The 26,323-nt window shown below is 41.5% G+C and overlaps 5 protein-coding genes across 5 annotated transcripts; all 5 read left to right on the forward strand.

The window, feature by feature from the left end:
- The first annotated feature begins 873 nt into the window (after positions 1–873).
- On the forward strand, positions 874–1,523 carry LOC118564455 (claudin-4-like). Its single transcript, XM_036142615.1, has one exon. The coding sequence runs from the start codon at positions 909–911 to the stop codon at positions 1,521–1,523; it is 615 nt and encodes a 204-aa protein (XP_035998508.1). The 5' UTR covers positions 874–908.
- A 2,032-nt stretch (positions 1,524–3,555) lies between these two features.
- On the forward strand, positions 3,556–4,336 carry LOC118564456 (claudin-4-like). The gene has a single exon (XM_036142616.1). It carries the CDS (start codon positions 3,574–3,576, stop codon positions 4,207–4,209), a length of 636 nt encoding a protein of 211 aa, XP_035998509.1. The 5' UTR covers positions 3,556–3,573; the 3' UTR covers positions 4,210–4,336.
- Positions 4,337–6,459: 2,123 nt separating this feature from the next.
- On the forward strand, positions 6,460–8,269 carry LOC118564546 (claudin-4-like). Its single transcript, XM_036142976.1, has one exon. It carries the CDS (start codon positions 6,513–6,515, stop codon positions 7,125–7,127), a length of 615 nt encoding a protein of 204 aa, XP_035998869.1. The 5' UTR covers positions 6,460–6,512; the 3' UTR covers positions 7,128–8,269.
- Positions 8,270–16,371: 8,102 nt separating this feature from the next.
- Positions 16,372–17,213, forward strand: LOC105917865 (claudin-4). The gene is made up of 2 exons (XM_036142977.1): positions 16,372–16,420; positions 16,503–17,213. The coding sequence occupies exon 2, from the start codon at positions 16,523–16,525 to the stop codon at positions 17,156–17,158; it is 636 nt and encodes a 211-aa protein (XP_035998870.1). The 5' UTR covers positions 16,372–16,420; positions 16,503–16,522; the 3' UTR covers positions 17,159–17,213.
- A 7,741-nt stretch (positions 17,214–24,954) lies between these two features.
- Positions 24,955–25,563, forward strand: LOC118564458 (claudin-4-like). The gene has a single exon (XM_036142617.1). It carries the CDS (start codon positions 25,033–25,035, stop codon positions 25,561–25,563), a length of 531 nt encoding a protein of 176 aa, XP_035998510.1. The 5' UTR covers positions 24,955–25,032.
- The last annotated feature ends 760 nt before the right edge of the window (positions 25,564–26,323 follow it).

The following is a 26,323-nucleotide window of genomic DNA, read 5'->3' on the forward strand; positions in this document are numbered from 1 at the left end:
TGTTGGTCCACTGTGTTTTATCAAGGACAGGGTCAATGCAGCTAGCTATCACAGATTTTGGAGCACTTTATGCTTCCATCTGCTGAAAAGCTTTATGGAGATGAAGATTTCATTTTTCAGCACGACCTGGCACCTGCTCACAGTGCCAAAACCACTGGTAAATGGTTTACTGACCATGGTATCACTGTGTTCAATTGGCCTGCCAACTCTCCTGACCTGAACCGCTTGGAGAATCTGTGGGATATTGTGAAGAGAAAGTTGAGAGACGCAAGACCCAACAGTCTGGATGAGCTAAAGGCCGCTATCGAAGCATCCTGGGCCTCCATAACACCTCAGCAGTGCCACAGGCTGATTGCCTCCATGCCACGCCGAATTGAAGCAGTCATTTCTGCAAAAAGGATTCCCGACCAAGTATTGAGTGCATAACTGTACATAATTATTTGAAGGTTGACTTTTTTTGTATTAAGAACACTTTTCTTTTATTGGTCGGATGAAATATGCTAATTTTGTGAGATAGGAATCTTGGGTTTTCATGAGCTGTATGCCAAAATCATCCATATTAGGACAATAAAAGACCTGAAATATTTCAGTCAGTGTGCAATGAATCTAAAATATATGAATGTTCAAGTTTTATCATTACATTATGGAAAATATTGAACTTTATCACAACATGCTAATATTTTGAGATGGGCCTGTAGTAAGACAGAAACTCAACCATGAAGTCTGAACCACAGCTGGAGCTATTTTTCATCACAGAGCGGAAACCCTCATAGGTTCAGAGCAGAGGAAGCATATATTTAAACTGGTGTGGCCATGGAACATGTAAAAACCCACAAAGAAGAGACAACTCTATTACATTTCAGTTGTGAACATCTCTGTTTCTTCCAGTTGACTCTCTTGGCTTCATCATGGCTTCTCAGGGGCTTCAGATCCTTGGTATCCTGCTGTCCTTCATCGGCTGGCTGGGCACCATCATCACCTGTGCTCTGCCTATGTGGAAGGTCACTGCTTTCACTGGGGAGAACATCATCACCGCACAGGTGATCTGGGAGGGCCTGTGGATGGCCTGTGTGGTCCAGAGCACGGGGCAAATCCAGTGTAAAGTGTACGACTCTATGCTGGCTCTGCCTCAGGACCTGCAGGCTGCCAGGGCCATAGTGATCATCTCTGTGATTGTTAGGGTGTTTGGCATACTGACTGCCATCGTTGGAGGGAAATGCACCAACTGCATGGAGAATAAGGCATCCAAAGCTAAAGCCTGCATCGTTTCTGGAGTGATCTTCATAATAACAGCCCTTCTGATCCTGATACCGGTGTCCTGGTCAGCTCACATTATCATCAGTGACTTCTACAACCCTATGGTGATCTCAGCACAGAAACGGGAGCTCGGCGCTGCGCTCTACATCGGCTGGGTCTCTGCAGGTCTGCTGCTTCTAGGAGGGGGTCTGCTATGCAGCAACTGCCCCCCAAAGGACAGCAGACCCTACATATCTGCCAAGTTCAGCCATGCAAGAACCGTATAATCAAATATGGACTATGTGTGAGTCAATTGGCTGCAGAGGCTTTTATTCATTTGAAAAAGATGTCATGACTAATAGACATTTCATTTGCTATTTTACCTGTAGTTATTTAGTCCTTTCATAAAATTTAGAAAGATTTAAAACGATTTTAGCAAGGTTTCTTATTGAATAAACTTTTCAAGTTTTTATTTGATCTTTTATTCTTCAAAAAAGAGTTTGTGAAAATTATAAATATTCAACATAATTGCTAACCTGAGTAATGATGATACATATGAGAAATGCCCCAACCAGTCAACAGGAAATCTGAATCGCCAATCTTCCTGTAATCTGCTCTGAGAGGAAGTCAGATCCTTAGAAATCTGATACTATTCATCAAACACACCAAAACGAAGAACTACCATCTTTATTGATCCATAAACGTATCAATAACCAGCTTCCAATATGACACTTTTTGAGTCTGAAATTAAATAATATTCCTGTAACTCCTTAGTTTTCTGTTAAATTTAGACATCACTATTGTCAAAGAATCTGATATATCTGACCTAGAAAAACCTGATCCTGATTGTTGCATTTCTAATATTTACCTGTTCTGACTTCTAAGATATTGTTGCAACTTTACTATTTCTGGATAACTATAGTATGTTACAAAGAGCATGAAATGAGTTGTATAACATAAAGGTCTCTGAAGGAATTTAAATGTCTGGTAATATTAAATAATATTAAAAGATCACTTTAAACATAAACCTGCCAGGGGTATAAATACTTTACACAGATATGGAATCAGAAAGTGCTTCAAAAATCAGCAAATCAATAGACTTCTGTCTGAAAAATCCAGATTTTAATCCACTCCAGGCAGACATAGTGTGAATTTAGAGGTCCAGGCATGGTAATTACCAGCTACAATTTTTGCTAATGTAAAAAAAAAAAAAAAATCATTTAAAAACCTTACAAGCCACAATTTGTTTCCAACATACTGTACTTGAATATTTTCCCTGGTTCAGAAAACAAACAACTAAAAATTGCAATCCAATTTAACCAATTTATTGAAGTTAGTAAAGTGTTCTACTCTAAATTCAATGAAAGAAAGAATAAAACCTACGATGTACAAATCTGCCACATGTATACATACATACATACATACATACATACATACATACATACATACATACATACATACAGTGTTTTGCCTCCAACTCAGACACGACTTGTACACCCATTTTGCATCAATGCATTGCTGTTTCATTTTGTTCCATATAGTTCTTGGCCATAGCTGGAAGACATCAGGTGTCAGCCCCCCCCCCCCCCCCCCCCCCCCCTGTCTAGCTCAGGGATTTGCAACCTTTACAATCCAAGGAGACATTTTTGCCCTCAATCCAGTTAAAAAATAAGTTGTTTAGAGCCATAAATACAGTATTACACAATCTTTTGAAATGAGACATCTTTTTCAATAAATTATTATACAAAAAATGTTTTTGTTTTTAAAGAACCACCATTTTATTCCCACTTTTAGGTTTTAAAACAAAGAGAAAAACATAAAACCTTTGCAAAGAGAGGACACATACATGTCCTTCTATGGGGTGGTGGAATTTGTGAAAACTCTAAAAAAAATGACACACCAGAAAAATTGTTCTAAAAATGTATTACTGCTACTTTTAGTCTCATTCGGTGGTACTTGTTCATAGCAATTATTCTAGGAAAAAACTGGCATGTTGTTTAATTTTGTATATTTAAAAACATTTATTGGTTCTCAGTTACATTTAGCCAGAGTCAGTAAGAGACATTGTGGTTGGTCCAAGGAGCCACTTTTGAAATCAGAACCGTAGGTTACAGGCCCCTGGTCTAGTAAAACAGAAACTCAACCATGAAGTCTGAACCACAGCTGGAGCTATTTGTCAGTACAGAGCGGAAACCCTCATAGGTTCAGAGCAGAGGAAGCATATTTATAAACTGGTGTGGCCACAGAGCATGTGAAAACCTACAAAGAAGAGACAACTCTATTACATTTCAGTTGTGAACATCTCTGTTTCTTCCAGTTGACTCTCGTGGCTTCATCATGGCTTCTCAGGGGCGTCAGATCCTTGGTATCCTGCTGTCCTTCATCGGCTGGCTGGGCACCATCATCACCTGTGCTCTGCCTATGTGGAAGGTCACTGCTTTCACTGGGGAGAACATAATCACCGCACGGGAGATCTGGGAGGGCCTGTGGATGAACTGTGTGACCAAGAGCACATGGCAAATGCAGTGTAGAAAACACGACTCCATGCTGGCTCTGCCTCAGGACCTGCAGGCTGCCAGGGCCATAGTGATCATCTCTGTGATTGTTGGGGTGTTTGGCATACTCATGGCCATCGTTGGAGGGAAGTGTACCAACTGCATGGAAGACGAGGCATCCAAAGCTAATGCCTGCATCGTCTCTGGAATGATCTTCATAATAACAGCCCTTCTGATCCTGATACCGGTGTCCTGGTCAGCTCACAACATTATCAGAAACTTCTACAACCCTCTGGTGATCGCATCACAGAGACGGGAGCTCGGCCCTGCTCTCTACATCGGCTGGGTCTCTGCAGGTCTGCTGCTTCTAGGAGGGGGTCTGCTATGCAGCAACTGCCCCCCAAAGAACAGCAGAACCTACATATCTGCCAAGTTTGGCCATGCAAGAACCGTATCATCATATGTGGTCTATATGTAAGTCACTTGGCTGCAGAGGTTTTTATTAATTTGAAAAAGATGTCATGACTAATAGACATTTAATTTGCTATTTTATCTGTAGTTATTTAGTCCTTTTATAAAATTTAGAAAGATTCAAAATTATTTTAGCAAGGTTTCTCATTGAATAAACTTTTTAAGTTTTCATTTGATCTTTTATTCTTAAATAAAGAGATTTTGAAAATAATACATATTCAACATAATTGCTAACCTGAGTAATAATGATACATATGAGAAATGCCCCAACCAGTCAGCAGGAAATTGGAATCAGACAATTTTTCTGTAATCTGCTCTGAGAGCAAGTCAAATCCTTAGAAATCTGATACTATTCATCAAACACACCAAAACAAAGAACTCCCATCTTTATTGATCTATAAACATATCAATAAACAACTTCCAATATGACACTTTTTGAGTCTGAAATCAAATAATATTTCTGTAATTCCTTAGTTTTCTGTTAAATTTAGAAATCACTATTGTCAAAGAATCTGATATATCTGACCTAGAAAAACCTGATCGGTGCATTTCTAATATGTACCTGTCCTGACTTCTAAGATATTGTTGCAACTTTACTATTTCTGGATAACTATAGTATGTTACAAAGAGCATGAAATGAGTTGTATAACATAAATGTCACTGAAGGGATTTAAAATTTCTTCCAAATGTCTGCAACAAAAGGTGTTTGTTTAAACTGCTTACTTGTGTTATCCTTCACCTGCCCTGTTATCACATTGAAAAAGGTTCTCCTTGTGATAAGATCCAGTTGAGGAACCTCCTGGGAATTTACTGTAACTGGCTGAGATGTTTGCCACACTGTAATGAACAGCTTCTATACTGACATATTGATTTATTGTTTCTGAGCGCTGCGTAGGCTTTTATGCATGTTGTAGAGCAACAGTTTTAAGAAGAAGTTCAAAGAATGCATATAAGAGTTGTTTGGAAAATGAAATGTTTTGAACCGATTTAATGCTTCAGATTAATTGAATACATCAAAAGAAAAAAGATACCCTGTTTTAACTTGAGTTTTCTTGAATATCAACGTTGAACTTTCACTGTTAATTACTGATTTTGCTTTTAAACATATTAATCCTGCTTGAAAATGGACTTGCATTAGTATATTGATAAAGTATGTCCTCATGTTTCACAGATGGGTTTCTCCTATTTTTCTATTTTACTTTAATTAAAAAAGCAGTCTGACAAAATAACGTCTCTACATAAGTGTTTTCTTTTTACACGTCACTGTCTTATCTGATGAAATAGGCATGTGTGGTGTCAGCTAAGCCAAGGTTTGAAAAAGTGACAGACTCAAAACCTCAACATTTTCCATCATCATATTTTTAAGTTTTCTGTACAGCTCTACTACTCGACAAGCCAATGTTAAAAATAAATTACAGGTTTTTGATTACTTCACACTTTGCTTTAATTTAATAAGCGGATTGATAAGAAAATGATTTTGAAGAGTCACAACTTCAGAGAAAAATTAAAGCTCCAATCCCAGCTGCTGTTAAAGCCAAAAGAGATTCATTTAAAGACAGGTCTCAGTTCCCCCCCCCCCCCCCTTTTTTTTGTCTAGCACAGATATTTCCTACCTTTACAATTCAAAGAGACAGTTTTGCCCACAATCCAATTAAAAAAACTTGTTTAGAGCCATAAACAGAGTCTTACACAATCTTTTGAAATGAGACAACTTTTTCAATAAATTATTACAGAAAATTAGTTTTTATTTTTAAAGTACCACAATTTTATTCCTACTTTTAGGTTTTAAAATAAAATAAAAACATAAAACCTTTGCAAAAAGGGGACACATACATGTCCTTCTATGGGATGGTGGAATTTGTGAAAATTATTAAAAAAACACCAGAAAAATTGTTCTAAAAACTTATTACTGCTACTTTTAGTCTCATTCTGCGGTACTTGTTCATAGCAATTATTCTAGGAAAAAACTGCAAAAACTGGCATGTTATTATATGTGTATTTAAAAACGTTTATTGGTTCTCAGTTACATTTCGCCAGAGTCAGTAAGAGACATTGTGGATGGTCCAAAGAGCCACTTCTGGAATCAGAGCCCTGGTCTAATAGGACAGAAACTCCACCATTAAGTCTGAACCACAGCTGGAGCTTTTTATCATCACACAGCGGAAACCCTCATAGGTTTAGAGCAGAGGAAGCATGTTTATAAACTGGTGTGGCCACAGAGCATGTAAAAACCTACAAAGAAGAGTCAACTCTAAAGCCTTTCATTTGTGAACATCTCTGTTTCTTCCAGTTGACTCTCGTGGCTTCATCATGGCTCCTCAGGGGCGTCAGATCCTTGGTATCCTGCTGTCCTTCATCGGCTGGCTGGGCACCATCATCACCTGCGCTCTGCCCATGTGGAGGGTCGGTGCTTTCATTGGGGTGAACATCATCACCACACAGGTGACCTGGGAGGGCCTGTGGATGAACTGTGTGGTCCAGAGCACGGGGCAAATGCAGTGTAGAGTGCACGACTCCATGCCGGGTCTGCCTCAGGACCTGCAGGCTGCCAGGGCCATAGTGATCATCTCTGTGATTGTTGGGGTCTTTGGCATACTGACTGCTATCGTTGGAGGGAAGTGCACCAACTGCGTGAAGGATGAGGCGTCCAAAGCTAATGCCTGCATGGTCTCTGGAGTGATCTTCATAATAACCGCCTTACTTATCCTGATTCCGGTGTCCTGGTCAGCTAACACCATCATCAGAGACTTCTACAACCCGATGGTGATCGCATCACAGAGACGGGAGCTCGGCGCTGCGCTCTACATCGGCTGGGTCTCTGCAGGTCTGCTGCTTCTAGGAGGGGGTCTGCTATGCAGCAACTGCCCCCCAAAGGACAGCAGAACCTACATATCTGCCAAGTTTGGCCCTGCAAGAACCGTGTAATCAATAATGGACTATGTGTGAGTCAATTGGCTGTAAAGGCTTTTATTCATTTGAAAAAGATGTCATGACTAATAGACATTTCATTTCCTATTTTATCTGTAGTTATTTAGTCCTTTTATAACATTTAGAAAGATTCAAAATGATTTTAGCAAGGTTTCTCATTGAATAAACTTTTCAAGTTTTCATTTGATTTTTTATTCTTAAATAAAGAGTTTTTGAAAATGATAAATATTAAACATAATTGCTAACCTGAGTAATAATGATACATATGAGAAATGCCCCAACCAGTCAGCAGGAAATGGGAATCAGACAATTTTTTTGTAATCTGCTCTGAGAGCAAGTCAAATCCTTAGAAATCTGATACTATTCATCAAACACACCAAAACGAAGAAACCCCATCTTTATTGATCCATAAACATATCAATAAACAGCTTCCAATATGACACTTTTTGAGTCTGAAATCAAATAATGTTTCTGTAATTCCTTAGTTTTCTGTTACATTTAGAAATCACTATTGTCAAACAATCTGATATATCTGACCTAGAAAAACCTGATCGGTGCATTTCTAATATGCGCCTGTTCTGACTTCTAAGATATTGTTGCAACTTTACTATTTCTGGATAACTATAGTATGTTACAAAGAGCATGAAATGAGTTGTATAACATAAATGTCACTGAAGGGATTTGAAATATCTTCCAAATGTCTGTAACAAAAGGTGTTTGTTTAAACTGCTTACTTCTGTTATCCTTCACCTGCCCTGTTATCACATTGAAAAAGGTTCTCCTTGTGATAAGATCCAGCTGAGGAACCTCCTGGGAATTTACTGTAACTGGCTGAGATGTTTGCCACACTGTAATGAACAGCTTCTATACTGACATAATGATTTATTGTTTCTGAGCGCTGCGTAGGCTTTTATGCATGTTGTAGAGCAACAGTTTTAAGAGGAAGTTTGAAGAATGCATATAAGAGTTGTTTGGAAAATGAAATGTTTAAAACCTCTTTAATGCTTCAGATTCAGATTAATTTAATACATCAAAAGAAAAAAGACACCCTGTTTTAACTTGAGTTTTCTTGAATATCAACCTTTCAACTTTCACTGTTAATTACTGATTTTGCATTTAAACATATTAATCCTGCTTGAAAATGGACTTGCATTAGTATATTGATAAAGTATGTCCTCATGTTTCACAGATGGGTTTCTCCTATTTTTGTATTTTACTTTAATTAAAAAAGCAGTCTGACAAAATAACGTCTCTACATAAGTGTTTTCTTTTTTAACGTCACTGTCTTATCTGATGAAATAGGCATGTGTGGTGTCAGCTAAGCCAAGGTTTGAAAAAGTGACAGACTCAAAACCTCAACATTTTCCATCATCATATTTTTAAGTTTTCTGTACAGCTCTACTACTCTAAGCCAATGTTAAAAAGAAATTACAGGTTTTTTAATACTTCACACTTTGCTTTAATTTAATAACCCAAATTTTTATTTGTTTACATTTAGGTTGATTTTAGCAGATCGTCGATTGATAGATGATAGCAAAAGAGTAGGACTTAGCTTTCGGGTTGATAAGAAAATAATTTTGAAGAGTCACAACTTCAGAGAAAAATTAAAGCTCCAATCCCAGATGTTGTTAAAGCCAAAAGAGATTCATTTAAAGACAGCAGTGTCCGATCAAGTAAAATCTGATAATTATAGTGTAAAGGAAAGTAAATCATGTATTATTTTGTTGCAAAGTATATCATTGAATCTAAATGTATGTCCTGTGCTCTACATAGCAGGAATTGGGCATATTCTAGTATCATGGCAAAATACGGATATGAAAAGTTGCTGTCTTAAAACTGTTTAAATGTTGTCCTCATCCCTGTCTGCTGGTTGCCCACACCATCAGCCAAATAACCTTTATGATACTATACAAAAGTATGTTGGCGGAGGATATCAGCTATGGTATTCATTCTGAAGCTGAGACCACCAAGATAATTTTCAAACAACTATTAGTCCTAAGGAAGTAAGTGTTATTTACAGTTATAATCTGTGACTGATTTCATAATTGTTCTCATTCAACCAAAAAGTTTGTTTCTGATAAAAAAAAAAATCAAACAGTCATCTATCAAAAGAAAAACAATCTATCAAATTTGAATAAGAAAACAAGAAACTAATTTATTTACATTTCTAAAAAACAGGCATGGCCTATAATATTTATAACCCCCTAAAAAACACTTTATTGCCATTGCAGGGATCAAACCCTTGTAATTACTAAAGTGCTTACCTTAAGTCTAAGTCTCTGAGGATGGAAGGCCTCCTTGCTATCACCTTAATCTTTAACTCTCTCCACAGATTCTCTGTCAGATTCAAGTCAAGCTGTAAATCTATAAAACCTTAATATTACTCCACATCAGACACCACATGTAATATCAAATAATATTAAAAGATTACTTTAAACATAAACCTGCCAGGAGTTTAATTACCTTACACAGATATGGAACCAGAAAATGCTTCAAAAATCAGCAAATCAACAAGACTTCTGTCTGAAAAATCCAGATTTTAATCCACTCCAGGCAGACTTAGTGTGAATTTAGAGGTCCAGGCATGGTAATTACCAGCTACAATTTCTGCTAAAGCAAAAAAAAAAAAAAAATCATTCAAAAACCTTGCAAGCCACAATTTGTTTCCAACATACTGTACTTCAATATTTTCCCTGGTTCAGAAAACAAACAACTGAAAATTGCAATCCAATTGAACCAATTTATTGAAATTAGTAAAGTGTTCTACTCTAAATCCAATGAAAGAAAGAAAAAAACCTGCGATGTACCAATCTGCCACATGTATACTTACATACAGTGTTTCACCGCCAACTCACAAACGATTTGTAAACCCATTTTGCACCAATGCATTGTTGTTTCACCATAACCTCCTTCCATTTTGTTCCATATAGTACTTGGCCATAGTTGGAAGACATCAGGTCTCAGCCCCCCCCCTCCCCCCCTTTTTTGTGTAGCTCAGGGATTGGCAACCTTTACAATCCAAAGAGACAGTTTTGCCCTCAGTCCAGTTAAAAAAACTTGTTTAGAGCCATAAATACAGTATTACACAATCTTTTGAAATGAGACAACTTTTTCAATAAATTATTACAGAAAAAAAAATTTCTTAAAATTTTTAATTTTAAGAAATTTTTTAAGATTTAAGATTTAAGATTTAAGATTTTTAAAGAACCACCATTTTATTCCTACTTTTAGGTTTTAAAATAAAAATTAAAACATAAAACCTTTGCAAAAAGAGGACACATACATGTCCTTCTATGGGATGGTGGAATTTGTGAAAACTATTAAAAAACATCAGAAAATTTGTTCTAAAAACGTATTACTGCTACTTTCAGTCTCATTCTGTGGTACTTGTTCATAGCAATTATTCTAGGAACAAAATGCAAAAACTGGCATGTTATTATATGTATATTTAAAAACATTTTTTGGTTCTCAATTACTTTTAGCCAGAGTCAGTAAGAGACATTCTGGATGGTCCAAAGAGCCACTTCTGGAATCAGAGCCGTAGGTTACAGACCCCAGGTCTAGTAAGACAGAAACTCCACCATGAAGTCTGAACCACAACTGGAGCTGTTTATCATCACTCAGCGGAAACCCTCATAGGTTCAGAGCAGAGGAAGCATATTTATAAACTGGTGTGGCCACTGTAAAAATGTAAAAACCTACAAAGAAGAGTCGACTCTATAGAATTTCATTTGTGAATATCTCTGATTGAACATGAGCAATCTTGTCACACCAACCTACTCTTCCTTCAACCAGTCACTAAGGCAGACTAGCTTGTTGACATTTTCAGGTGATAGTGCTTATCTCTTTTTTTGTACAGTGTGTCCTGCTAGAGAATAAAAGTCTGTCACAAGGCACTGTTGAAGTAGGTGTAGCCAAGTACTTTTGTGCTTGGCTACATATGAGACTGGCGACCTGTCCAGGGTGTACCCTGCCTCTCGCCCAGTGAATGCTGGAGATAGGCATCAGCAACCCCCGCGACCCCATGAGGGATTAAGCGGTTTGGAAAATGGATGGATGGATGGATGGATACAAATGAGCCAGTTGACTGTAGGCCCGTGAATGTGTTGACCACCCCTGTAGAGGGCATGTGTCAGTGTTCACATAGGGCTTTGCCTTGTACCACTCTAGAGTATTGACTAGGATAATCCTTCATCAGACTCTGACTCTGACCCCATGAGCAGAAAGGCCATCTTTTTCTTTGGTGGCTGCAACTATACTTCTTGTATGGGGGCATGAATAGCAGGTTCTCTGTCAATGATCTCTCTTTTTCGCCACACCTCTCCCCTTTCTAACCAATATGATTTCTATTTTATCTATATGCTTTTTTTCTATATCGTCCAGCCCAAGCTTTAACTGCTTTGAGCTCATACAGTTCATGTATTAGTTTGACAATATTCCCCCTGGAAGGTAACTTGTATGACAGATCACCTGTAGCGACGTAAATGATGTCCAGAAGCCCACCGTCTTCTAAAATGTTAATTAGCCTACAGTCTCTGGCAATCTATTTGGTGATAGCAGTGTTGTATGAAGTAGTGAAATCTCGGAGTCAAGTAAAAGTATAGGTACCTCTCCAAAATATGACTTTGGTAAAAGTCCAAGTCACTGACTGAAATGTTACTTGACTAAAAGTCTTAAAGTATCTGAAATCTCTTGTACTTTAGTAAAAATAGATGTACTCGAGTAACATAATAAAAAGTATAAGTAAAAAGTAAAACAAAGCAAACGCAGTTTGAATGACATTTTTTAGATTTTGGTAAACTTTGAAAGTCAAATTCACTTAAAATAATATAAACAATCAACCAATGGGTGGCAGTAGAGGGTGGGGGACCTTGGCATTCTGATCCTCGGCCGCAGAAGCTGGCTCTTGGGACGTGGAATGTCACCTCTCTGGTGGGGAAGGAGCCTGAGTTTGTGCGCGAGGTTGAGAGATTCCGACTAGAGATAGTCGGGCTCACCTCGACGCACCGCTCTGGCTCCGGAACCAGTCTCCTTGAGAGGGGCTGGACATTCTTCCACTCTGGAGTTGCCCATGGTGAGAGGCGCCAAGCAGGAGTGGGCATACCTGTTGCCCCTCATCTCGGTGCCTGTACGTTGGGGTTCACCCTGGTGTACGAGAGGGTGGCCTCCCTCTGCATTCGTGTGGGGGGACGGGTTCTGACTGTTGTTTGTGCTTATGCGCCAAACAGCAGTTCAGATTACCCACCCTTTTTGGAGTCCTTGGAGGGGGTACTGGAGAGTGCCCCTCCTGGGGACTCCCTCGTTTTACTAGGGGACTTCAACGCTCACGTGGGCAATGACAGTGGGACCTGGAGGGGCGTGGTAGGGAGGAACGGCCCACCTGATCTGAACTTGAGTGGTGTTCTGTTGTTGGACTTCTGTGCTCGTCATGGTTTGTCCATTACGAACACCATGTTCAAGCATAAGGGTGTCCATCTGATCTGTGGCCGCATGTCTTGGACACTTGGGTGAAGAGAGGGGAGGAGCTCTCCACCGACCACTACCTGGTGGTGAGTTGGCTCCGATGGCAGGGGAGGAAGCTGGTTGGACCTGGCGGGCCCAAACGTATTATGAGGGTTTGCTGGGAACGTCTGGCAGAGTCACCCGTGAGACGGAGCTTTAACTCCCACCTCCGGGAGAACTTTGAACACGTCCGGAGGGAGGCGGGGGACATTGAGTCTGAGTGGACCATGTTTAGCGCCTCTATTGTCGAGGCGGCTAGTCGGAGCTGTGGCCGCAAGGTTGTCGGTGCATGTCGCGGCGGCAACCCACCGAACACGCTGGTGGCCACCAGCGGTGAGGGAAGCTGTCAAGTTGAAGAAGGAGTCCTATCGGGCTTTATTGGCCTGTGGGACTCCCGAAGCAGCTGGTCGGATGGTCGCCGAGGCAAAAACTTGGGCGTGGGAAGTGTTCGGAGAGACCACGGAGAAAGACTTCCGTACGGCTTCAAAGTGATTCTGTTCCACTATCCGGCATCTCGGTGGGGGGGGGTGGGGGTAGGGGTGGGGGCGCAGTGCAGTACCAACACTGTTAGTGGGGGTGGTGTGCTGCTGACCTCGACTCGGGACATCGTGCGTCGGTGGGCGGAATACTTCGAATATATATATATATATATATATATATATATATATATATATATATATATATATATATATATATATAGTTAGTTAGTTACTCTAATATTAAATATTTTTGACAAATATTTTCTGAAAACTTACTTCTCCCTGTGTTGTAATGGTCAGAGTGTCAGTTTTGGGCTCCCCCTCTGTCCTGGGCCTGGGACAATTGACCCGTTTGCCCCCCCCCTTGTCAGCGGGCTTGCCTGCAGGTATCATTTAGTTAAGAAAATTAGGACTATCTGCGATTAGATGCTCTACCTATACCACAACGTTAATTTAACCTGCTTTACAACTGAACCAGCTTCTTATCCTGTTGGTGGTGATGAGCAAGCCCAGGCAAGTCCTGACTTTGTCGCAGTTAATCAGTAGGTGGGGTCAAAACACTTGTTTGCGTAAGCCTCTCTCTCTCTCTCTCTCTCTCTCTCTCTCTCTCTCTCTCTCTCTCTCTCTCTCTCTCTCTCTCTTTCTTTCTCTCTCTCTCTCTCTCTCTTTTTTTTGTAAAGAGTAACTAAACCAAACATAGAAAATGTATCGGAGTAAAAGTACGCAATTAAGTTTGGAAATATAGTGAAGTAAAAGTAAAAGTTATCAAAAATGTTATACTCGAGAAAAGTATAAAGTACTTAAGTACAGTAGTGAAGTATTTTTACTTCGTTACTATACAACACTGGGCGATAGTGTTATTTAACTTTGCTGCAGTGGTTTTATTAACAGTTCCATTGCTGCACTCCCCTACCGTCTTTTGATTTCCACTGCTTGATGTTGTTGGCCCCTTTGAATTAGCATTTTTGTACCATCAGCAAAACAAGCTTTGCTCGAAGATGGTATTGTTGTGCCATCTAGCCATGGACTAGAATCCAGATTGAATTGGGGAACATGTACCATGGGGGAGAAGACGGGATGAGTTGTAAGCAAAGAAATTCCACACATCCATGCAGAGATAGCCTCTCTCAGCAGGGTGCCTGCTATGAGTCTAGACCACTCCTCACACTTTCCTCTTCCTGGGACTCTGAGGGAGAAGGTCTCCCTTGGGGGGCAGTCATGCGCCCTCATGGGGCTCAAAAGACTCACAAGCTGGGTAAAAGGTTCCTTCTGTTAAGCTCATCTCCCCTCGCTTCAGTGGAGGCGACAAAGGGGAAATTCTCGTCCTCTGTGTTGTGAGTGCTGGGTCTGACTGGTGCCAGATCAGCACAGTAGTGGAATCCATCCACAAGACCACTTAGCAAATGGGCAGAGTGAGCTTGGCAAGAAGCACTGAAGCAAGCTGAGCTCCTGTCAGGGCTCCACACAACTGTAGTTGTGGTATAGTTTGTTGTCTCAACAGGACTACCTGTGATCTAGCAGTAGTGAAGGTCCCCTCCTCTACAACGCCTCCCCTCTATTATCCTCGGTGTGCAGGTAGGCTGCTGAACTTTATTAATTTCCCTTTGGGAATAAGAGTATTTTTTTAATTAAATTTGAATTTGAACTGCATGCTTTCTCTGAGACATTGTAAAAAACATGGTCTCTTGTACTGAAGGGCGAGTCCAACTCTTGCTACACATGCTTGTGTAGCATCAAGGAGGATGTTACACTCCTTCACTCCTTCCAGCTCTGAAGCACAACAGCTGATAGATCAGGATCATCCTATGGTCAATTCTTTGCGCAAAGCTGTTGGATAAGGATCTTTGCCCTAATAGTGAATGGGAACAGGTATCCTGAAGGGTCATATTGACTGGCCAAGACTTTGTAAATAACATGCTGTGTAATTTCTGGGTACTCGTGGTTTTGCAGATTGGCACTGCTAATCTGAGAGGAAATCTGACAGTGCCAGTATAGACCAAGAGCTGACTCCTGACCTTCCACTTGATTCTGCGTTTTTCAATGTTGGGAGATGTCAGATCAAACAATGGTAGGGAAATGTCAGATGACTGTTGGATTGTTGCTCACCCACCAACGTAGTTCAAAGCCATCTTCTGCCAAGCATCTTGTAACTGGTCCACCAACAGTTTAGCTTCTGTTACTGATGGAAGGCTACGCAGACAATTTTTGGCATAAAAACATCTCTGGACAGTCTTTTTAAAGCCAGTCTGTACCAAACTGGGTTCGCTGGCATGCTTCTGGAGAGCAAAGATGATACAACGGGTGGCTTGTAGTGTTTAAAGGTAACACTCTCCATTCATACACACTTGGCAGTTTGTTGTGCTCACAATCTTGCCTCAAGAATCTGAAAACCTGCTGTTTTTTTTGCCAGTAAGCAAACTTAATGGACCGTGCCGCAGATTTCACTACTTATGATGACACCGTGTTCTTGGACTCGTAACAGGACAGCAATTAGGGGACCTGGGCCTTGTTATTAAGGCTAGTTGCAGACAGGAAGAGGTTGTTTTTGTGGCGAGAAGGGTGATCCTGATAGAGCACCGCCTCCTTCTGGAGGGGAGGATCTGAAGCAGTTTGTGTTCAAGAAGGGAGGCTTCAAACTTTCCTGCTTGCCTCGGAGTCCTGGAGGCACACAGTTCCTGAAGAGAAAGAATCACCTTCTTCATAGCCTCCTTACATTTTGTTCCATATACTTAAACATAACATATCTGTTTATTTCTCTTGGGAGTAGTAATTGGACCAGTTATTAGATATTCTGAAAATGCTGAAATCAGAAATATAATTTTATTCATTGTGCAATTTATTGATTATTTTGTTTTAGAACCTATATTATAAAAGCCTATTTGAAACTACTCCTTTAATGCATTTTAATTTCCCTGAAAGTAAGGGTTATCAAAAGCAACACAGTTTAGTTTTCTTATCTGAAATGTTCTTACTTATCCTTCTTTTTACAGAAACCACATTAAAACCTGTTTTTGGTTAAACCTACTGCAGTAATTCTAGTAATTGCATGTGCTTGAGGCCCGAGCAGATCTGAATGTGTGTGTATGGTCAAACTGCAGCCATTGTTCCCAATCTTGAGATCTTACCTCGAGTAACAAAAGGTTGTATGTGAGGGAACAATGACCAATGGTTTGAAAATATCAGGTCTCAGTTTTCCTTTTGACTAATGGGACAGAAACTCCACCCTAAAGTCTGAACCATGGAGCTATTCATTGTCACACAGCCGAAACCTTCAGAGGTTCAGACTGGAGATACCGTGTTCATAAGCAGGTGTGACCACTGAGCATGTGAAACCCAGAAAGAAAAGAGATCTTTATAGCATTTCTGACGTGAACATCTCTGTTTCTTCCAGTTGACTCTCGTGGCTTCATCATGGCTTCTCAGGGGCTTCAGATCCTTGGTATCCTGCTGTCCTTCATCGGCTGGCTGGGCACCGTCATCACCTGTGCTCTGCCCATGTGGAGGGTCACTGCTTTTGTCGGGGCGAACATCGTCACCGCACAGGTGATCTGGGAGGGCCTGTGGATGAACTGTGTGGTCCAGAGCACGGGGCAAATGCAGTGTAAAGTGTACGACTCCATGCTGGCTCTGCCTCAGGACCTGCAGGCTGCCAGGGCCATGGTGATCATCTCTGTGATTGTTGGGGTGTTTGGCATACTCATGGCCGTCGTTGGAGGGAAGTGTACCAACTGCATGGAAGACGAGGCATCCAAAGCTAAAGCCTGCATCGTCTCTGGAGTGATCTTCATAATAACCGCCTTACTGATCCTGATACCGGTGTCCTGGTCAGCTCACGCTGTCATCAGAGACTTCTACAACCCTCTGGTGATCGCATCACAGAGACGGGAGCTCGGCGCTGCACTCTACATCGGCTGGGGCTCTGCAGGTCTGTTGCTTCTGGGAGGGGGTCTGCTATGCAACAACTGCCCCCCAAAGGACAACCGACCCTACATACCTGCCAAGTTTGGCCATGCAAGAACCGTGTCATCAAATATGGACTATGTGTGAGTCACTTGGCTGCAGAGGCTTTTATTTACTTTGAAAGTATGCCATGCCAAAAAAATAAACATTTCATTCTATATTTGTAGTTATTTAGTGTTTCAATACATCTTAAAGAGTCAAAATGATTTTTAAATGTTTCTGGTTCAATAAACATTTTAAGTTGTCATTTGATCTGTTTTCGTTTCTAAATAAATATTTTCTTATAACAAATTTTCGACATAATCATAAACCTGAGCATTATGAAACCAGTGGGCAGGAAATTGGAATTAGACAATTTTCCTGGAATCGGCACGGATCGGTGGGCAAGTCAAATCTTGAAAAATCTGATAGTTTATCCCATTCATCAAATGAGCCAAAACCAAGAAATCCTTTGTGATCCATAAACACATCAGCATAAAGCTTGTACTATGACACACCTTTTGAGACTAAGATCGAATAATAATTTGGCAATGCTCTTGTTTAATGTTGGATTTAGAAACACTATTCTCAAAAAATCGGAAATAAATTTGACCTTTTTTTTTACTCGGGGGCGAGGGGCGGGGGGATGATCAATGGGGGGTGCATTTCTAATATGTATCTGTTTTGACCTCTAAGATATTGTTGCAACCATTTTTATAGAACTATGATATGATCATGTTACAAAGACAATGTAATGACCTGCAAAACAAAGGTCACTGTGGGGACCTCAAATATCTCCCAAATGTCTGCAACAAATGCAGTTTGTTTAAACTACGTATTTCATCTATGCTGTACCTCCCCTGTTATAAAATTGAAAATGGTTTTCCTTGTGATAAGACTCTGAAGAACATTCTGGGAACTTTCTGTAACTGGTGGAGATGTCTACGCTCTTTCAGGAGGAGTGAATGCTGCTTGTCAAGGCTTGATGCAATCCACTGGGTTTCCTTAGATAGGAAACTATTTGACCAATCTGTATAATCTGATTGAATTTGACTTTGGAAAGTGCCTTGAGATGACATGGTTCATGAATTGGAGCTATATAAATAAAATTTAATTGAATTGAAAAGTTTGCCATGCTATAATGGACCGCTGTTGTGCAGACACAGTGATTAAATAAAGCAATGTCACTGGCAGAGACAACAGAACGCTGAAGTCTCGAATAAATGTTGCTGACAAATTATGCATATTGTAAACTTGCTCAGTGAGAGAACATCTGCCAAGCCAACGAGGACGAAACAGTTTTAAACGGGACATATCATGCTTTTAAATCCTTCCATTTCACATTTAAATAGTTTAATTGTGGTTTATATAAAGTGGAGCTGTGGAACTGCATTAACGATAAATTCAGACCAAAGCAGTGCAACTCCACAGGATCCTATGTTCTGAGATGGATCTGAGAACAACTAATTTTGGTGCAGTTTCTTTAAAAGCACATTGGGCACTTTACACATAAAAAGTGGCTTTTGCATGATATGCCCCATTTAATGCTTCAGATTCATTTACTGCATTAAAAAAATTAAAAGAAACATCATGTCTACAGTATCAACCTTTGTTCACCGTTAATTGCTCATTTTGATTTTAAACATATTAATCCTGCTAGAAAACATAATTACAATAATAAAGCATATCCCTGTATTTCACAAATGCATTTATCCTTTTTTGTATTTTACCTGAAATAAAAAAAGCAATCTAACAAACTGTTCCACATAAGTTTTTGTCACTTTGTTATCTGTTGATATAGGCATGTTCAGTGTCAGTTAAACCCCGGTTTTAAAGGGTAAGACTCAAAACCACATTTTCATTTTCTGTTTCTTAGCAGTCTTAGCTGGCTGTACAGCATTACACTGCACAGCAAGTCAAGAAACTTGAACAATCCAGAACAATTTTAGAAGGGGCATGCCAGTTGGTGCATGGTTCTCAGACCAGACCCAATGGTTCTGTGGGTGAGTTAGTCCCGCAGTGCATCAGGTTTGACATAAAAAAGTGAAGAGCCAAAGATATCACTCATATTGTGTGTGCGTGTTTGTGTCAGTTCCATTAAAATGTCCAAATCAGTATTGTTGTGTCATCCAGGCTTTTCATTTAAGATCTTCTGTTGTTTATATCATTGTGTTTGGCAAAACGGTCATCCCTGTTTGAGTAGCTGCACTTAATGGAGACGCGGCAATTTCGGAAAAAAAATCATGTTTTTCTAAACAAAACTTTTATGCACAAGAATGATGTGGGTTTTCGGCTGTATCAAAAAAAAAGTATTTTGCAAGACTTCATCACACGTGTCACGTGATCGAGACCTACATTCTACATTGGTGAAAAAGATGAAGAAGATAACAGGAAGTGTTATCTACTCCAACATCTCAGTAGAACTTTGAATCGTCTTGTTGCTGAAAAGTGCTTCATAGATAAACCTGCCTTGCCTTGCCTCAGTAAGATGCAGATATCTCCTCTGATGATGATGGTGAGTGCTAGCCGGCAGATTTTCTGATGAGTTATCACGTCAACAAACTATGTGTGATTTTAATCACATTTCCTATTTAAGACTGCAATTGCAAAATTGTGTTTTTCCGACATAAACAGAATATCAACAAAATTATGCATGCATTTGTAAAAGAAACACAGCTGTTGTCTGTGTTAATATGATCAATTGTTTGTACATACAAGACATATGTACGTGCTCTCACCATGCCCAGTCTGGGGTTCCTTATAATTGCTCTTGGGACATTAGGGAGGGGTAGCACAAAACCAATTCTGTGATAGCTTATGATTTTTCAAACACTGTAATTTTCGGACCATAAGGCGCACCGGACTATAAGGCACACTACATAATATTCCATAGTGTGTAAAATCACACTTTGGAGAAAGAGAGAGAGAGAGAGAGAGAGAGAGAGAGAGAGAGAGAGAGAGAGAGAGAGAGAGAGAGAGAGAGAGAGAGAGAGAGAGAGAGAGAGAGAGAGAGAGAGAGAGTAAACCCGGCGCCCTCGCGACCTTGCACTGATAAACAAGTATAGAAAATAGATGGATAGATGCGTGCATCTGTGTTTTTGCAAAGCCTGAAAAAGGCTGCAACATTCTGCATGGTAGAAATTATCATATAATTTAAAGTTGGAAAACTATGGGAATGCTTTAAAACCAATATGGGGAATATTCAACCTGTTTTTTTTCTTTTTTTACTTTGTTTGTGAATACTCTGTTTTGGTTATGTGTACGTAGGAAAACCTTATGAACCAAGGATTGGTGATATTTTATGTGGCAGGTGTTCTGTAAGCAAATAAGTTTTTGTTTAGATAGCTTACTTAGTATGTACTGCTGTCTTTAATCTTTCACGACAACATTTCTGAACAAACAAAAAAAAAACAGTTTCACTGGGACTAATATATTATCTATTTCAAATATTTCACTGGAAATTATCATGGATATTACTTTAGAATATTAATAGAATCTTCCAATAAATCTAATAATTAACAACAGTGTTTTAATCAAAACAAATGTCCACCTGAAAGGAAATACCCTCACAGCTTATTTGAGAAGTCTATTGTTTGACTTTCCTGTTCATCAGGTTTAGGTGTGGCTGGAAAATCAAGTAAAAGGACATCTAATCCTCTTCGCTCAAACTCTCGGCCTCCTAGCAAAGAAGTGGGACAAATGACATCACATTTTCCCAGAGACAGCCTGGGTTTCCCAGAAAGTTGGACAAGAAGAGTGCAAACTAGAATGGCAACAACCACAATACCAATCATTTTGGAAGATGACAACGTCCCAGGAGCTTAATTTCAGCATGATTTAATCAAGAAACACAGCATTGAACAGCTTAAATGTTAGTTTAAATGTTGAGGCCTCAAAATGAGCAGAGAGAAAGCAGTATTAGTAGAAAGGTAGGACAGGTTGTCCTCTTTCACAACGGATCAAACGCAAGGAAGAAACCTGCTGAATCCGTGTAGAATTACAGGTAATACTAAGAAACAAATATTATTACGGGCCTATGTTTTAAATAATTATAAAAATACAAAAAATACACTTGAAAGCAGCTTCTTTTCTAAAGTTGCAAAGTCTACTCCTCCCCTCCACATACACACATACTCCCTGAGAGGGAGAGGGAGATGAACAAACAAACCATCTGCTGTTCTACACTGCCCTGTTTCTAACGTAACGGCAAAATAAGCTTCACTGTTATAGTGAACTAACTTACCTGTCCACAAGAAAGCCTGTAACCTCCGCATCCATTTTGAATCCCCGCTCCCTCAATAATTGTCTCTACCTGGTAACAATAGCTACACCGATGTAGCCTCTCATGTTCTTCAGTTATTACTTCTTTACTTTCCTGGGTTAGTCTCTCTTCCCTTTCTCTGGGCAAAGAGATTGAATGGTCCTCCATTTCAACAGAAAACAGCAAATAGAATGATCTACGGTCATCTTTGCTTGTTTTCTACTCCTCCTCCACTGACAGCATATGGAAGACAGACAGGGAAAACGCGTAGGCCAGACAAGTTTGTCCCCTTTCGGTCATTGAAATCAGAAATAGCAACGCAACATGGATCCTTCCAGTGGATGCACCGCCACCTATATATTTATAAACTAGAACGCTTTCATTTTTGATGTGACGTTATTACACGTTGACAGAATATGTATATATAAAAGCAATACTTAATTTTTGCTAATTAAAAGCCAAATGTGGTACACACTGCCTCTTTAACACAGTTTTATCTTCCCTGACTGTATACAACAATGGACGTAGTGTTCCCTCGCCCAGACGCGGGTCACTGGGGCACCACACTGGAGCCAGGCCTGGAGGTTGGGCTCGCTGGCGAGTGCCTGATAGCAGGGCTTTTACCCATGGAGCCCGGCACAGCCTGAAGAGGAAACATGGGTCACCCTTCCAATGGGCTCACCAGCTGTCGGAGGGGGTCAAAGGGGTCAGGTGCGTTGTGTAATGGTTGGTAGTCGAGAACGGGGACCTTGGCATTCCGATCCTCGGCTGCAGAAGCTAGCTCTTGGGACATGGAATGTCACCTCTCTGGTGGGGAAGGAGCCTGAGCTTGTGCGCGAGGTTGAGAGATTCCGGCTAGAGATAGTCGGACTTACCTCAACGCACCGCTCTGGCTCTGGCTCTGGAACCAGTCTCCTTGAGAGGGGGTGGACATTCTTCCACTCTGGAGTTACCCCTGGTAAGAGGCACCGAGCAGGAGGGGGCATACTTGTTGCCCCTCATCTTGGTTCCTGAACGTTGGGGTTTACCCCGGTGAACGAGAGGGTGGCCTCCCTCTGCATACCTGTGAGGGGACAGGTCCTGACTATTGTTTGTGCTTATGCACCAAAGAGCAGTCCATATTACCCACCCTTTTTGGAGTCCTTGGAGGGGGTACTGGAGAGTGCCCCTCCTGGGGACGCCCTCGTTCTTCTGGGGGACTTCAACACTCATGTGGGCAATGACAGTGGGACCTGGAGGGGCGTGGTTGGGAGGAATGGCCCAACTGATCTGAACTTGAGTGGTGTTCTGTTGTTGGACTTCTGTGCTCGTCATGGATTGTCCATCACAAACACTATGTTCAAGCATAAGGGTGTCCACATGTGCTCTTGGCACCAGGACACCCTAGGCCGTAGTTCAATGATCGACTTTGTTGTCGTTTCATCTGATCTGCGGCCGCATGTCTTGGACACTTGGGTGAAGAGAGGGGCGGAGCTCTCCACCGACCACTACCTGGTGGTGAGTTGGCTCCGATGGTGGGGGAGGAAGCTGGTCAGACCTGGTAGGCCCAAGCATATTATGAGGGTTTGCTGGGAAAGTCTGGCAGAATCCCCCGTGAGATGGAGCTTTGAACACGTCCCGATGGAGGTGGGGGACATTGAGGCTGAGTGTACCAGCAGTCAAAGGGGCATGTGGCCTGGTTGGTCGCTGAGGCAAAAACTCTGACTTGGGAAGAGTTCAGAGAAAAACTTCAGTACGGCTTCGATGCAATTCTGGTCCACTATCCGGCGTCTCAGGTCTCAGGAGGGGGAAGCAGTGCAGTACCAACACTGTTTATAATGGGGTGGTGTGCTGCTGACCTCGAGTTGGGATGTCTGGTGTCTGTGGGCGGAATACTTCGAAGATGGATGTTGTGAGGCTGTGTTTGGTTAATGCGACTGTGCAACATTTAATGGACATCGGGCGCAGTTCCCCTGGATTGGCAGATTGGGGTGGTGGTTTCCCTATTCAAAAAGGGGGACCGGAGGGGGTGTTCCAACTACAGAGGAATCACACTCTTAAGCCTCCCTGGTAAGGTCTATTCCGGGGTTCTGGAAAGGAGGGTCTGTCGGATAGTCAAATCTCAGATTCAGGAAGAGCAGTGTGGTTTTCGTCCTGGCCGTGGAACACTGGACCAGCTCTATACCCTCAGCAGGATCCTGGAGGGTGCATGGGAGTTTCCCCAACCAGTCTACATGTGCTTTGTGGATCTGGAGAAGGTATTCGACCATGTCCCTCGGGGGATCCTGTGGGGGGTACTTCGGAAGTATGGAGTACTGGACTCTCTAAGAAGGGCTGTTAGGTCTCTGTATGACCATGTCAGAGCCTGGTATTCATTGCCAGCAGTAAGTCAGACTTGTTTCCAGTGAGAGTTGGACTAAGTTGTTCTTTGTCGCGGATTCTGTTCACAACTTTTATGGACAGAATTTCTAGGCGCAGCCAAGGTGTCGAGGGGATCCGTTTTGGTGGCCTTAGGATTGCGTCTCTGCTATTTGCGGATGATGTGGTTCTATTGGCTTCATCAGGGAGTAATCTACAGCTCTCACTTGAGCGATTTGCAGTCGAGTGCAAAGCGGCCGGGATGAAAATCAGTGCCTCCATATCCGAGATCATGGTCTTGAACCAGGTTGAGGAGGATGTGCTGCCCCTAGTGGAGGAGTTCAAGTATCTTGGGGTCTTGTTCACGAATGAAGGGAAGATGGAGCGGGAGATCGACAGGCAGATTGGTGCGGCGTCTGCTGTGAAGCGGGCGCTGAACCGATCCGTTGTGGTGAACAGAGAGCTGAGCCAAAAGGCAAAGCTCTCAATTTACCGGTCGATCTGCGTTCCTACCCTCATCTATAGTCATGAACTTTAAGTCACCGAAAGAACGAGATCCCGGATACAAGCGGCCAAAATTATTTTTTTCCGTAGTGTGTCTGGGGTCTCCCTTAGAGATAGGGTGAGGAGCTCAGTCATCCGGGGAGGACTCAGAGTAGAGCCGCTGCTCCTCCACGTTGAGAGGAGCCAGTTGAAGTGACTTGGGCATCTGGTTAGGATGCCTTCTGGACGCCTCCCTGGTGAGGTGTTCCGGGCACGTCCCACTGGGAGGAGACCCAGAGGGAGACCCAGGAAGGATTCCCCCGGGAGGAGCTGGCCCAAGTGGCTGGGGAGAGGGATGTCTGGGCCTCCCTACTGAAGCTGCTACCCCCACCTACTGCAGTAACGTTAGTGTTTGTACTTGCTTTAGGTCCAAGCTGACCTGTGTGTGTGTGTGTGTGTGTGTGTGTGTGTGTGTGTGTGTGTGTGTGTGTGTGTGTGTGTGTAGTCAAACACAATCGGGAACTGCAGCCATTGTTGCCAATCTTGAGAGGCCTTGCTTCAAGTAATAAAGGTTGTTTGTGAGAGAACAGTGACCAAGAGGTTGACAATATCAGGTCTCAGCACTCCACCCTAAAGTCTGAAACACAAGAGAAGCTATTCATTTTAACACAGCCGAAACTTTCAAAGGAGCGGAGGAACTGTGTTCATAAACTGGTGTGACCACGGAGCACGTAAAAACCCTCGGAAAAGAGAAAACTCTATTACATTTCAGACGTGAACATCTCTGTTTCTTCCAGTTGTCTCTCGTTGCTTCATCATAGCTTCTCAGGGGCTTCAGATCCTTGGTATCCTGCTGTCCTTCATTGGCCGGCTGGGCACCGTCATCACCTGCGCTCTGCCTATGTGGAGGGTCACTGCTTTTGTTGAGGCAAACATCGTCACCGCACAGGTGATCTGGCAGGGCCTGTGGATGCACTGTGTGGTCCAGAGCATGGGGCAAATGCAGTGTAAAGTGTACAACTCCATGCTGGCTCTGCCTCAGGACCTGCAGGCTGCCAGGGCCATGGTGATCATCTCTGTGATTGTTGGGGTCTTTGGCATACTCATGGCCATCGTTGGAGGGAAGTGTACCAATTGCATGGAAGACGAGGCGTCCAAAGCTAAAGCCTGCATCGTCTCTGGAGTGATCTTCATAATAACCGCCTTACTTATCCTGATACCGGTGTCCTGGTCAGCTCACACCATCATCAGAGACTTCTACAACCCTCTGGTGATCGCATCACAGAGACGGGAGCTCGGCGCTGCGCTCTACACCAGCTGGGGCTCTGCAGGTCTGCTGCTTCTAGGAGGGGGTCTGCTATGCAGCAACTGCCCCCCAAAGGACAACCAACCCTACATATCTGCCAAGTTTGGCCCTGCAAGAACTGTGTAATCAAATATGTGTAAGTCACTTGGCTGCAGAAGTTTTTTTTTTTGTTTTTTTTTGGGCTTTTTCACGGCTGCAGAAGTTTTAAATTACTATCAAAATATATATATTTTACCTATAGTCATCATGAAATGCTTAAGACTCAAAATCATTTTATTAAGGTTTCTGATTTAATAAACTTTTTAGTTGTCATTTGACCGTTTCTGTTTAAGCATTTTATTATAGTAAATCTTCAACATAATCATAAACACATTAACAAACAGCTTGCACTTTCATACACCTTTTGAGTCGAAAATCAAATAATTTTGTAATTCCTTTGTTTCATGTTGGATTTAGAAACCATTATGAACAAATAATCTGATACACACCTGCCCTCTTTTTAATGTTCATGGGGGTAGAAATGTTCTTTGAAAGATTTCAAACAAAACCATAAATATTGACCCAAAAATGCTTGATTGGTGTATTTCTAATATCTACTTGTTCTGACCTGAAAGATAGTTTTGCAACTTTACTAGTAATAGACAACTACAGTATATTACAAAGATTATGAAATGAGCTGCATGACATAACACCTGTACACTGCGACTTCTCTTGCATTCTCTACATTTAAATTGTTTACTTTTAAACCACTGCTGCACCTTATACTGTAATTTAATTTTACTGCAATTTACAAGCTGTATCCAACAAAATTTCGTTCTGTACACACTCTGTGCATACAAAATGTAAAATAAAGTTACTTCTGTTACCCTTCATCTGCCCTGGTATA

This window comes from Fundulus heteroclitus, chromosome 11, assembly GCF_011125445.2.
Source record: "Fundulus heteroclitus isolate FHET01 chromosome 11, MU-UCD_Fhet_4.1, whole genome shotgun sequence".
Lineage (NCBI taxonomy): Eukaryota > Metazoa > Chordata > Actinopteri > Cyprinodontiformes > Fundulidae > Fundulus > Fundulus heteroclitus.

Bases quoted from the DNA above. Each gene is read 5' to 3' on its own strand.
- LOC118564546 (XM_036142976.1), top strand. From the start codon at position 6,513: ATGGCTCCTCAGGGGCGTCAGATCCTTGGTATCCTGCTGTCCTTCATC.
- LOC118564458 (XM_036142617.1), top strand. From the start codon at position 25,033: ATGTGGAGGGTCACTGCTTTTGTTGAGGCAAACATCGTCACCGCACAG.
- LOC118564456 (XM_036142616.1), top strand. From the start codon at position 3,574: ATGGCTTCTCAGGGGCGTCAGATCCTTGGTATCCTGCTGTCCTTCATC.
- LOC118564455 (XM_036142615.1), top strand. From the start codon at position 909: ATGGCTTCTCAGGGGCTTCAGATCCTTGGTATCCTGCTGTCCTTCATC.
- LOC105917865 (XM_036142977.1), top strand. From the start codon at position 16,523: ATGGCTTCTCAGGGGCTTCAGATCCTTGGTATCCTGCTGTCCTTCATC.